The following is a 13456-nucleotide window of genomic DNA, read 5'->3' as shown; positions in this document are numbered from 1 at the left end:
CTGATAATAAGAATTCCCGGTTATATATTCATCTGTCCCCTATAAGAAAAAATTACATTGGTAAATTCCTAACTTTTTTCACACTACAGTACCTGTGGGAATAATAATAGCTTTAATTCTGTGTGCACTCCTTGTCTAAGATGAAAAAAGGGGAATTAGCGAAGAGCTACAATTCCATTTATAATTAAAGGGGTACTCCGGCAAAAGTCTTTTTCTTTCAAATCAACTGGTATATAGATTTGTAATTTACTTTGATTTAGAAATCACAAGTCTTCCAGTACATATCAGCTGCTGTATGTCCTGCAGAAAGTGTTGTATTCTTTGCAGTCTGACACAGTGCTCTCTGCTGCCACCTCTGTCCATGTCAGGAACTGTCCAAAGCAGCAGCAAATACCCATAAAAAACCTCTCCTGCTCTGGACAGTTCCTGACATGGACAGAGGTGGCAGCAGAGAGCACTGTGTCAGACTGCAAAGAATACACCACTTTCTGCAGGACATACAGCAGCTGATAAATACTGGAAGACTGGAGATTTTTAAATAGAATTAAATGACAAATCTATATAACTTTCTGAAACCGGGTGATTTAACAGAAAAAGAGAGATACCTTCCTCCCCAGTGCCCCATGCACAATCCGTTAGATTCGTCTAACCTGCTGATAATTCCCTTTTAAATCAGAATTGACTTTTTCAACACCACAAGAAATATAGAAATGTAATCTATTTTAGGGTTCCGTATACTGATAATAAGAGCGTACTCACTTTGCTGTTTTTGCCGCGCTTTGTCACAGATGGCAGGCCTTAAGTATATTTTCCTGCCGTCCACTGTTGTACAGTCATCGCTGCATACAAGGACGCCGAGACAGGACTTCTTCAAGATGCGAGAGTTGTGATTGTTGGTATTCCGCATCGCCCAGCCACTTAGGTGTCTCTGGGCGTTCTTGTCGGCAGAGCTGTAAATATGCTTCACGTAGGAATCGGGCCACTCTTGGAACCAGTCGGTTTTTTCCAGTTCCTGAAAAGGATAATATGAACTTTTTGGTTATTTCCAATATCTTTCAATGGTTTTTGGAGGACGTCTATGATCCCGATGCAATAAAACACGTACAGGAATAAAGAACTGACATCTATGCCAACCCAGTGGTAGAATCTTACAAATAAGTAAGAAAAGATAGGCAAAAAAAAAAAATCAAAAAGTTACTGGATCGGGCCCTTGTTCATTAGGTCAGCCCATAGATACTCATTGAATATGAAGAGGAATTTCTGGCTGTGGTGAAAAGAAAGAACTGGTGAGGCCAGTTTTATAGGGGATGAAATAGGAGCTGGCAGTCAAGGTGGGCAGGTCGGGTCCAGGCTGGATAGCATATCTTTGCAATTAAAGGGGTAATCCAGCGCTACAAAAACATGGCCACTTTCCCCCTCTCTTGTCTCCAGATTGGGTGGGATTTCCAACTCAGTTCCATTGATGTAAATGGAGCTTAAATGCAAACCGCACCTGAGCTGGAGACAAGAGAGGGGGAAAAGTGGCCATGTTTTTGTCGCGCTGGATAACCCCTTTAAGCTGATCAAATTGATCAAAGAAAGAGCCAAATTAGTAGTATAACTTAGTATAACATTTCACCATTAAAATGATATATTATTCCTTAGACTGTTTTTTTTTTTAACCCTTAGAGGACCGGCCAATTTTAATTTTTGCTTTTTTTGTTTTTTGCTCCTTGTGCTTAAAAGGCCATAGCACTTGCATTTTTTCACCTAGAAACCCACATGAGCCCTTATTTTTTGCGCCACTAATTGTACTTTGCAATGACAGGCAAAATTTTCGCATAAAGTACACTGCGAAACCAGAAAAAAATTCAATGTGTCGTGAAATTGAAAAAAAAACCGCATTTCTTTTATTTGGAGGGTATTTTTTTTACGCCATTCACCTTGGGGTAAAACTGACTTGTTATATATGTTCCTCAAGTCGTTACGATTACAACGATAGGTAACATGTATAACTTTCATTTTATTTGATGGCCTGTAAAAAACTCAAACCATTGTTAACATAAATATGTTCCTTAAAACCGCTCCATTCCCAGGCTTATAGCGCTTTTATCCTTTGGTCTATGGGGCTGTGTGAGGTGTCATTTTTTGCGCCATGATGTGTTCTTTCTATCGGTACCTTGATTGCGCATATGCGACTTTTTGATCACTTTTTATTACAATTTTTCTGGATTTGATGCAACCAAAAATGCGCAATTTTGCACTTTGGGTTTTTTTTTTGCGCTGACGCCGTTTACCGTGTGAGATCAGGAATGTGATTAATTAATAGTTCGGGCGATTACGCACGTGGCGATAGCAAACATGTTTATTTATTTATTTTGATTTATAACATGGGATAAGGGGGTGATTCAAACTTTTATTAGGGGAGGGGGCTTTTTATTAATAATGATACTAGAAGCCCCCCTGGGGTTAGGGTTATTTAAAAAAAAAAATTGTGAACAACCCCTTTTGAATTTTCTTTAGTTGTTAACCTCTTCATGTCAGCAATACGTATATATACGTTCCTGCTGCACATACCAAGTGCAGCAGGATTGTATATGCATGTTCCTGACCCTGAAGGGGGTGGATGTGTGCGGGACCGCTGCAGTGAGAGCGGTCCCACACACAACAGTGTCCCGGGAGCTGAGGGTAATGAGAGGCAGCATTTAAGGTACTCAGTGACAGGACAAGCTTCTGTCACTGAGTGATCGGGACCCTTGCAGCCATGCTGTGGGGGTCCCGATCGCTTGTGCTGATCAGCGATCTGTGCATAGAGTCTGCTCTCAGGCAGACTCTATGCATAGATCGCCGATAACACTGATCTATGCTATGCTATGGCATAGCATAGATCAGTACATGCAATCTAATAATTGCATGTTTTACTGTGAAAAAGAAAGTGTAAAAAAGTGTAGTAAAAAAAGTTTATAAAAATTTAATATACCCCCTTGCCCATTATAAAAATAAAAATATTTTAAAAAATAAAATAAAAAAACATATTACATATCATAGCGTGCGGAATTGTCTGATCTATTAATATACAACATTATTGTTCCTGTACAGTGGACGACGTAAACAAAAAAACAAACAAAAAAACACACCAGAATTACTGATTTTTTTATATTAAATATCAGAAAAAATGCAATAAAAAGCGATCAAAATTTTTCTGTTACCCCAATATGATATTAATAAAAATTAGAGATCATGGGGCAAAAAACGACACCCCGACCAGCCCTGTAGGGGGGAAATAAAAGCGCTATGGCTCTTAGAAAGCGAGGAGGAGCACTAAGATTATTGTGTCTCTTAAAGGAGAAGGGACATCAAGTGGCGGTGAATGGGGCCCGGGAGCAGCGCGGCGGTGGTTTGGGAGATGGGTGGGTTTTATTGTTTATTATTTTCTCCACACCCCCTCCATGAGGATTTTTAGCTTGGTGGGACCTCTCATATATATATAGGGAGATTTATCAGACATGGTGTAAAGTGAGACTGGCCCAGTTGCCCCTAGCAACCAATCAGATTCCACTTTACATTCCTCACAGACTCTTTGGAAAATGAAAGGTGGAATCTGATTGGTTGCTAGGGGCAACTGAGCCAGTTTCACTTTACACCATATCTGATAAATCTCCCCCATTGTACATATGGATGTTCCGCACAGCCAATCAGTGACTGTGATGGGGCCGTGCACTGATTGGCTGTGCGGGACCTCAGACGCGGACGGATCGTGGTGCGGGTAATGTATTATCCGAAGCAGCGGGGGTTAATGGGGCCGGCACTTACATACTGGTATGTAATCACATTGGAATTCACAGGAGAGGCATTTGCTGCGGATTTAGCTGCGAGTTCGCAGCGTTAAATCCGCTGCGGATACGCCCGTGTGAATTTACCCGTATTCTTAATGAACTATGGTCATGAATGAGAACCAACAATGAACATGAACCATGAATGGCAGCATGGTCACTTTCTCAGGGCCGTATTAACAGCTGCTGCTGCCCTAGGCACTAAATCTGAAGACGCCCCTTCTTGGGGAGCCTGGTTTCAGCCACACACATTTCTCTACATGTAGAAACATTGTCTGGCATTTTTCATGGTTTTTACCAGCTTAAAACATAAATTTCCACATTGAATTAATGATTAGAGCCGTCTGCGGGAATTCTCACCACAGGATTGGTAGATTGGTAGGTAATAGCTTCAGGACTTCACCACCACACCAGACCTGACCATACCTCCCCCCCTACCCCCCTCAAAAAGACATCAGATTTACTGGCAAGTCTGAACAGGAGGTGGGAGACTAAAAAAATAAAAACAAAAAAAAAGTTGTTTCCTTCCCCCTGCACCATGGTCCTGCCCCCCTGCAAGGTGCTGCCCTAGGCACCGGACCACGGGTGCCTAGTGGTAAATACGGCCCTGCACTTTCTATCTTTAAAGGGGAACTTATTTTTCTTTCAAATCAACTGGTTTCAGAAAGTTATATAGATTTGTAATTTACTTCTATTTAAATCTCAAGTTTACCCATACTTATCAGCTGCTGTATGCCCTGCAGATATGGTATATTCGTTCCGGTATGACACGGCAGCAGCTGATAAGTACTGGAAGAATCAAGATGTTATAATAGAAGTAAATTCCAAATCTCTGGCACTTTCTGGCACCAATTGATTTGAAATTTTTAAGTTATCAGTAGATTTTAAATCAGTAGAGTATACAACGCTGATTCTATATCTGCAGTTTTTATCTTTTTATGTTCTTGCATTCCTTTACTATACTAAGTCTAAGTCGTCCCCTCTATGCATCAGCCCAGAACGTCGGATTACAGCGGGGAAATACAAAGGAGGAGAAAGCTAACAATGACAGATTAGGAATCCGCCTCCTTTATCCTACATACAGTTTTATTCCCTAATTACATGTAAATTATTATTTTAAAAACATTTGTAAATATAATTAATTATTTTTACTGTCACGTTTTTTTAAATTATTCGCTTTTTATTTTCCTGTCTTTTCAAGAGAGCCGGTGCGAGCCCCGAATTTCCCTGTATGCAGAGCGGCGGGATAAGACCCCATGATCCGTTTCCCACCGATCTGTTAATACACTGTGATCTCACGCTATCCAGCGCGAGATCGCTGTGTATTACTGTGTCCCCAAGTGTCCCTTAATCTTACTATAAAGATACAGACTGCAAATACTTTACCTGATCCTCATTCCCTGACTGTTTCAGGGGGGCGTCGTCATCTTGGTGACATCACTGCATTCCCGCTGTGACGTCATCAAGATGGCGGCGCCTGCCGATACAGCCAGGGAACAGAGGATGAGGCAAAGTATTAGATACAGACTGCAAAGGCAGTGTGTATCTTTATAGTGAGATTTAGGGACTCATAGAGACACATTAGGGACAGTGGATAGATAGGTGATAGGTTCTCTTTAAAGGGGGTTGTCCAGCAATTTTTTTCTTTTAAATCAACTGGTTTCAGAAAGTTATATTGATTTTTTAATTACTTCTGTTTAAAAAGCTTAAGTTTTCCAGTACTTATCAGCTGCTGTATGCCCTGCAGGAAGTGGTGTATTCTTTCCAGTCTGACACAGTGCTCTCTGCTGCCACCTCTGTCCATGTCAGGAACTGTCCAGAGCAGGAGAGTTTTCTATGGGGATTTGCTGCTGCTCTGGACAGTTCCTGACATGGACAGATATGGCAGCAGAGAGCACTGTGTCAGGCTTGAAAGAATTCACCACTTCATGTAGGGCATACAGCAGCTGATAAGTACTGGGAAACTGTAGATTTTTAAATAGAAGTATGGGTAAGATTAAACTTCTCTGAAACTGCTGTTTTTGTTGGGATCGGCTGATGACTTCATGTGGGCCCTGTGACTAGGGATGGTCCGAACCGAGTTTGGTTCGGGTTCGTACGAACCCGAACCCTCAGTAATGATTCCCGCTGTCTGCCCACTCCGTGGAGCAGGCGGATCCAGCGGGAGGACCGCCTGGAAAACTGGGATACAGCCATAGCCATAAGCTGTATGCCAGTTTTCCAGGCGTTACTCCCGCTGTATCTGCCCGCTGCACGGAGCAGGCAGACAGCGGGAATCTGCTGCCGAGCCTCAGCAGGTTCGGACCATCCCTACCTGTGACTCCACGGCCAATTATTGTCTCTCTTAAGACATGAATTTATTTCTAATCAATAAAATAAAAATGCATGCTAAAATCAGATGAGCATGTCTAAGGAATGGCAAGAAGAAAAAAAACCTGGCAATCACAGTGATGTTTGACTGACAATTATTTACTACCGTGGAGAAAATAAGTATCTGATACTTTGCAGATTTTACAAGTTTTCCACCTACAGAGAATGGAGATGTCTGTAATTATTATCATAGATTCACTTTAATTAGGCTGGGTTCACACTATGTATATTTGAGGCTGTATTTATGAGGCTGTATAGCAACCAAAACCAGGAGTGGATTGAAAACACAGAAAGGCTATGTTCACATAATGTTGTAATTGAGTGGATGGCCGTCATTTAATGGCAAATTTTTGCTGTTATTTTAAAACAACGGCTGTTATATTGAAATAATGGCAGTTATTTACCGTTATATGACGGCCATCCACTCAATTACACCATTGTGTGAACAGAGCCTTTCTGTGTTTTCAATCCACTCCTGGTTTTGGTTGCTATGAGGACCTGACTTGAGGACCAAATACTGCCTGAAGTATACAGTGTGTGAACCCAGCCTAATTAGGGTGCGTTCACACGTACAGGATCCGCAGCAGATTTAAAGTCGCAGATTCAAAGCAAATCAAATCTGCACCAGATCCTGTACGTGTGAATGCACCCTAACTGAAAATCCCATTGTATGATTTTTAAATAATTAATTTGCACCTTATTTAATGAAATAAGGATTTGATCACAGTCCTTTAAGAAGCTCCTCCTACTCTGCACTCGTTACCTGAATTATTGCACTTTTTTGAACTTGTTACTTGTATAAAGAACAACTGTCCTCACACTCAATCAATCACATTCCAACCTCTCCGCCATGGCCAAGACCAAAGGGCAGTGGAAGGACACTAGAGACAAAATCGTAGACCTGCACAAGGCTGGGTTGGACTAAAGCACAATAGGTAAGATGCTTGGTGAGAAGGTGCAATTATTAGAAAATAAGGGTGGTATTACATAGGAAGATTTTTCAGCGATTAACGATAAACAATCTCAAACGACCGCTATGACAAAGATTTTAAATCATTCGCCCTATTACACAGGACGATGATCGTTACTTACGGACGTTCTTGCTCTCGTCCTTTCCGGGCTGATAGACCAGGGAACGACCGAACAACGTGTTATAACACCGAACGATTTGCGAACGATCAACAATAAAAAAATAGGTCCAGATTCTATCAAACAATCAACGTTTTCTCACTGGTCGTTTCATTGTTGCCTGCTATTACACTGAACGATTATCGTTTAAATCTGAACGATCTAACGATTTTTGAACGATAATCGTCCCGTATAATACGCCCTTATTCTGACGTGAATGTCCACCTTTAAATTTAAGATAATCTAAATCTTTCTTAAAATAAAAAATATATAATTGTAAAATTTAAGTGTGATAATTTTATAGAGTATTCATAAGGGGAAGGGGAAACTGTTATCATATATATAGGGATACTGTTACCCCCCCCTTACTCCATGTGCAAGCTTAGATGCTGCACATTCTATATATACCTGTATAAAACTTGTCTGTGTCTTCTCTCTCCTCTAAAATAAATTCATTCCATCGGTGGACAGTGTCACCTAGGCAGAGCTTCACCTCAATCGGGGAAATGGGGCCAAGCTGCCTTATATCCCTGCCTGTCAACCGACGAATTGGGGAGGCAGTATCACTTTAAGTCTCTCCCATAGTCTAGAATCTTTATGATTATATATATATATATATATGTTTATGGCTCCAGTGTTTAACTCTTGAGATGCCAGGTAAACCGACATCACTACATCTATCATTAGCAGAGAGGGACAGGGCAGTGTCATCTGCTTATTCCTTAAGGTAGGTCAAGGGTTTGATTGACCTCATAGGAATCATTCTAGAAGACTGAGCCGTGTTGTGTTGAAATCAGTTTGACTATTATAATAATATAATAATTAACTATATAATAATTAAAATACATGGAAAATCCTCGCTGCACCATTTGAATCTATTCTATACTATAAAAAAAAAATATATATATATTGATGCCTGTAAGAATAATTAAAAGATATATAAATAAATATATATTTAAATAAATGTATATATATATATTATATATATATATATATATATATATATCAGATCATTACTATAGACTTAAGCATTCCGCAGTATATATATATATATATATATATATATATATATATATATATATATATATATATTTATATATATATATTTTATCATTTTAATTCTAATAACGTTTCCGATTCCATTGATACAATATGTTACCAGTCATTGTTTTCTTGCACTTCCATACAGCTATACAGTCACGGGACCATGAATATTAGAGCCTGGTCTGATATTGATGACAGATTAGACATGGAACGTGATAAGAAGAGAGAGCGGAGAGCTTTGTATGATAGGTGCCATACCTGAGGAAGCTTTATATCATTGATGTCCCAGTTAGGAACCTTGTTTTGAGAGAGTAGCAGCTTCTGTTCCATTGTGGAGTGGCTCTAGCCGGGCGCTGTGTGATGGCCGGGGGTCTGTGGGCAGACGCTAGACTCTAAGCTAGATCTGACCACTTCCAAGCAGTTGTGACAAGGAAGTCACTTCCTAACGCTACTGCAGCAAGTGACACAAACAAGATAGTTTAGAGGGAAAAATCCATCTTGTTTTGCCAGAAAAACTCGTTTCAGAAATTGCATCGCAAAACTGAGGCAAATGTGCAGATAACACCATTGTGATGACAAAATGTACAAATGTAGATAGATAAGAGGAAGAGAAGACAATCTGCTACATTCACTTTGAAGAACTTCTTTGACGTCATGTGATCTTCTTTTGACGGCAGGTTCAGCAGGCTTGCAGAAGATGACAAGTCCTGGCAGTGAGTCTTCTTTTTCTGGACATAGTCTCCTGCTTTAAGCTCTGTGAGTATTTAGATAAAACAGAAACTTATATTTAAAGGGGTACTCTGGTGAAAAGCTTTTTCTTTTAAGCGCTGCGGAATCTGTTGGCGCTATACAAATAAATAAATATATTATTATTATTATTATTATTATTTTAAATCAACTGGTTTCAGAAAGTTATATAGATTTGTAATTTACTTCTATGTAAAAATCTCAAAGCTTCCCATACTTATCAGCTGTTGTATGTCCTGCAGGAAGTGGTGTATTCTTTCCAGTTGGACACAGTGCTCTCTGCTGCCACCTCTGTCCATGTCAGGAACTGTCCAGAGCAGCAGCAAATCCCCATAGAAAACCTCTCCTGCTCTGGACAGTTCCTGACATGGACAGGGGTGGCAGCACAGAGCACTATGTCAGACTGGAGAGAATACACCACTTCCTGCAGGACATACAGCAGCTGATAAGTACTGGAAGACTTGATATTTTTAAATAGAAATAAATAACAAATCTGATACCAGTTGTGTTGAAAGAAAACTATTTTCATTGGAGTACCCCTTTAAGCTCTGTGAGTATTCAGATAAAACAGCACCTTATATTTAAAGGGGTACTCTGGTGAATATATTTTATTTCTAGTCTGACACTCTCTGCTGCCACCTCTGTCCATGTCAGGAACTGTCCCGAGCAGGAGAGGTTTTCTATGGGGATTTACTACTGCTCTGGACAATTCCTGACATGGAGCTTAATTAAAAACCGCACCTGAACTGGAGATAAGAGAGGGGGAAAGTGGCCATGTTTTTGTAGCGCTGGATAACCCCTTTAAGCTGCTTTTACACGGCTGCGGTTTGTTACTCTGTAACAGTGTGGGCTGATCTGCTGTCAACTAAAAACAGCAGCAGCAAAAAGCACCTGGGCTTTCTGGTTTCCACTAGTCATAGTACAACTAGTCATAAAGCAGCACGGCCATGAAACACTTTAAATCAAATCAACTGGTACGAGAAAGTGCCAGAGATGTGTAATTTACTTCTTATAAAAGATCTCAAGCCCTACAGTACTTATCAGCCGCTGTATGTCCTGCAGGATGAGGTATTTTCAGCCTGAAGAGCAGGAGAGATTTTCTATGGGGATTTGCTGCTGCTCTGGGTAGTTCCTGACACGGCCAGAGGTGGCAGCAGAGAGCACTGTGTCAGACTGGAAATAATACACCACATACAGCAGCTGATAAGTACTGGAAGACAGTTGATTTGAAAGAAAATGTTTTTTAGTGAACAACCCCTTTAAGTAGGTGGTTATCGCCTATTTCACACATTATGTGACGGCTTACATTTTCTGCATTGCTGTTTAGGACACCAAAAGGTTAGCTGTGTTATGTGACTGTTTACTTAGAAACTATAGCTATTTCTAGTCAGCAATAAAAAGTGAAAAGTAAAAGGCAGGTAATATGATGCCTGAACACTCAAGAATTGTGTCTGACAATCATTGTAACATTTCTGAAAAGCCTATGGGTAGCTATGAACACAGCCAATAAAGAAGCAGAAGACTGTTTTTCTTCACATTTAAAAAAAAAAAAAAAAAAAAAAAAAAACATTTTAATGACTGCAAAACAAATCGTTTTTTTCTGAAAACAAGACCTAGCTTCACTTTGCAGGCTTTTTGAAATAAGGCCGGGTTCACACTACGTTTTTGCAAAAAACGGATGGAAAAAAAAGGATGCAATTATGCGCATCCGTATTGATCCATTTTTTCATTGACATCCATAATAAAAAAAAGATCAAAATGGATCCATTTTTTTAACATACACAAAGAAGTAGTGGGCGTAATTTTTGTGTCAAACTCAAAACGTTCAAATTTATATATATTGTTATATCGTTCAAATTTAATGATACTCGTGCTGTGTAATTGCAGGCAACAATCAAACAATTGTTTGCGTGTCGTTGATCGTTGATTTAGATCTGACCCTAGAATCATCGTTTATCGTTCGTTGTAATAGTTCACTAATTTTTCAGTGTAGTTGCACATTGTTCCTTCTTTTTCTCGGAGATAGTAACTGACAACTATTGTTCTGTGTAATATGGTGAACAATTTCAGGTTAACAATAAACAATCTCGTTTGCGATCATTTATCGTTAAAGAGTCACTGTCATTTTTTTTTCAGAAATCAATAGTGCAGGCGATTTTAAGAAATGTTGTAATTGGGTTTATTAGGCAAATCTGCCATTATCTGCATTCAAAAAGACTTTCCCCAGGTCCCCCCCCCCCTCCTCTCTCCCATTTACTGCTCATTATCAGGAAATCTCGACTCTTTTACATCAGTCAGGCCCTGTGTAACCTATGGATAGGGGAGGGGGGAGGAGGGAGATTAGTCGCCAGCAGAGAGCAGAGAACAAAGGATTACCCAGTGGGAGCTGTATGAAAGCCGGTATTCAGAGGTCAGAGAGGTCAGTGCTGACTTCAGAGGAGATAGCCTGGTGATGTAGCTGTAAATTAACTCTTTGTTGTCCTGTCTTGGTGCCTCATTTTCCTCCACCCCCCCCCCCCCTCCATAGAAAACCATGGAGACAGGGGGGACAGATTTAAACATTTTTATTTTATTTTTTTCATGATAAAAATGCATTTTTCAGCTAATAAAACAAAGTTTCTTAAAATTGCCTGTACTATTGATTTCTGCAAAAAACAAACAAACGCCATTGACACTTTAAAAGGTTAAGAATAGAGATGAGCGAACCGGGTTCGGGTCCGAGTCGATCCGAACCCAAACGTTCGGCATTTGATTAGCTGGGGCTGCTGAACTTTAATAAAGCTCTAAAGTTGTCTGGAAAACATGGATACAGCCAATGACTATATCCATGATTTCCACATAGCCTTAGAGCTTTATCCAAGTTCAGCAGCCATCGCTAATCAAATGCCGAAAGTTCGGGTTCGGATCGACTCGAGCATGCTCCAGGTTCGCTCATCTCTAGTTAAGAACCCTTAATCCAAAAATAAGCCCTTGTTAAAGTCAGCTGACCAGATCCCTGACACTGGGTGGATGAGCATCAGCCAATCAGGGCCAGACTTGTTATGCTCCGCCCCGACCTGCTCAACACAAGCTGCAGGGGAGGCAGAAGGGGTAAGAAGATGTACAGTAGGGGACATTGAATATGGATATGAGTGGACGAAGGGTACATGGGCCAACTATACAGGCGGAAGGAAGGTATAAAGTATGAGAACTACCTGCAGAGAGGGATGTATACAGTATGGGAGAACTCGAGAGGGGAGGGAGGTATACAGTATGGGGGAACTACAGAGAGGGGAGGGAGGTATACAGTATGGAGGAACTACAGAGGGGAGGGAGGTATACAGTATGGGGGAACTACAGAGAGGGGAGGGAGGTATACAGTATGGGGGAACTACAGAGAGGGGAGGGAGGTATACAGTATGGGGGAACTACAGAGAGGGGAGGGAGGTATACAGTATGGGGGAACTACAGAGAGGGGAGGGAGGTATACAGTATGGGGGAACTACAGAGAGGGGAGGTATACAGTATGGGGGAACTACAGAGAGGGGAAGGAGGTATACAGTATGGAGGAACTACAGAGGGGAGGGAGGTATACAGTATGGGGGAACTACAGAGAGGGGAGGGAGGTATACAGTATGGAGGAACTACAGAGAGGGGAGGGAGGTATACAGTATGGGGGAACTACAGAGAGGAGAGGGGGGTATACAGTATAGGGGAACTACAGAGAGGGGACGGAGGTATACAGTATGGGGGAACTACAAAGAGGGGAGGGAGGTATACAGTATGGGGGAACTACAGAGAGGGGAGGGAGGTATACAGTATGGGGGAACTACAGAGAGGAGAGGGAGGTATACAGTATGGGGGAACTACAGAAAGGGTATGGAGGTATACAGTATGGGGGAACTACAAAGAGGGGAGGGAGGTATACAGTATAGGGGAACTACAGAGAGGAGAGGGAGGTATACAGTATGGGGGAACTACAGAGAGGGGAGGGAGGTATACAGTATGGGGGAACTACAGAGAGGGGAGGGAGGTATACAGTATGGAGGCCTAACTACAGGGTAACTTAAAGTAAAGGAGCCTAACAACAGTGGGACAGAATGGTGGCTGACTGACATACTGGACCTCATTTACAAACAACGCCCTAATTTTATGCTTTTTTGTGCCAAATTCATGAATGTGGCGCCCGCCCTATGTAAATCTTTCTCAGTTTTTCTCAGGACAAAACTAAAACCCGACCATCCCGTCACACGAGAAGTGGCTGTTTTTTAGAATAGAAAACCCATTAAAAAATGACTACTGTGGTGGGTTTTAAACGACACACCCATGACACACCCATGACACACCCACAACAGGTTTGTCGGCGTTTTGGACAA

At 41.1% G+C, this 13456-nt stretch overlaps 1 protein-coding gene across 1 annotated transcript in view; it reads right to left on the bottom strand.

Moving 5' to 3' along the window:
* Positions 1–13456, bottom strand: part of GCM1 (glial cells missing transcription factor 1) — a 33643-nt gene that overhangs the window by 18390 nt on the left and 1797 nt on the right. The window contains exons 2-3 of the mRNA XM_069973434.1: positions 8613–9108; positions 760–1012 (exon numbers count right to left, since the gene is read on the bottom strand). Coding sequence (XP_069829535.1) covers positions 760–1012; positions 8613–8684 — 325 coding nt within the window. The 5' untranslated portion in view covers positions 8685–9108. The remainder of the gene's footprint in view (positions 1–759; positions 1013–8612; positions 9109–13456) is intronic.

The sequence above is a fragment of the Dendropsophus ebraccatus genome, chromosome 6 (genome assembly GCF_027789765.1).
Source record: "Dendropsophus ebraccatus isolate aDenEbr1 chromosome 6, aDenEbr1.pat, whole genome shotgun sequence".
NCBI classification, from domain to species: Eukaryota; Metazoa; Chordata; class Amphibia; order Anura; family Hylidae; genus Dendropsophus; species Dendropsophus ebraccatus.
This window is presented reverse-complemented; position numbering and strand designations above follow the sequence as displayed.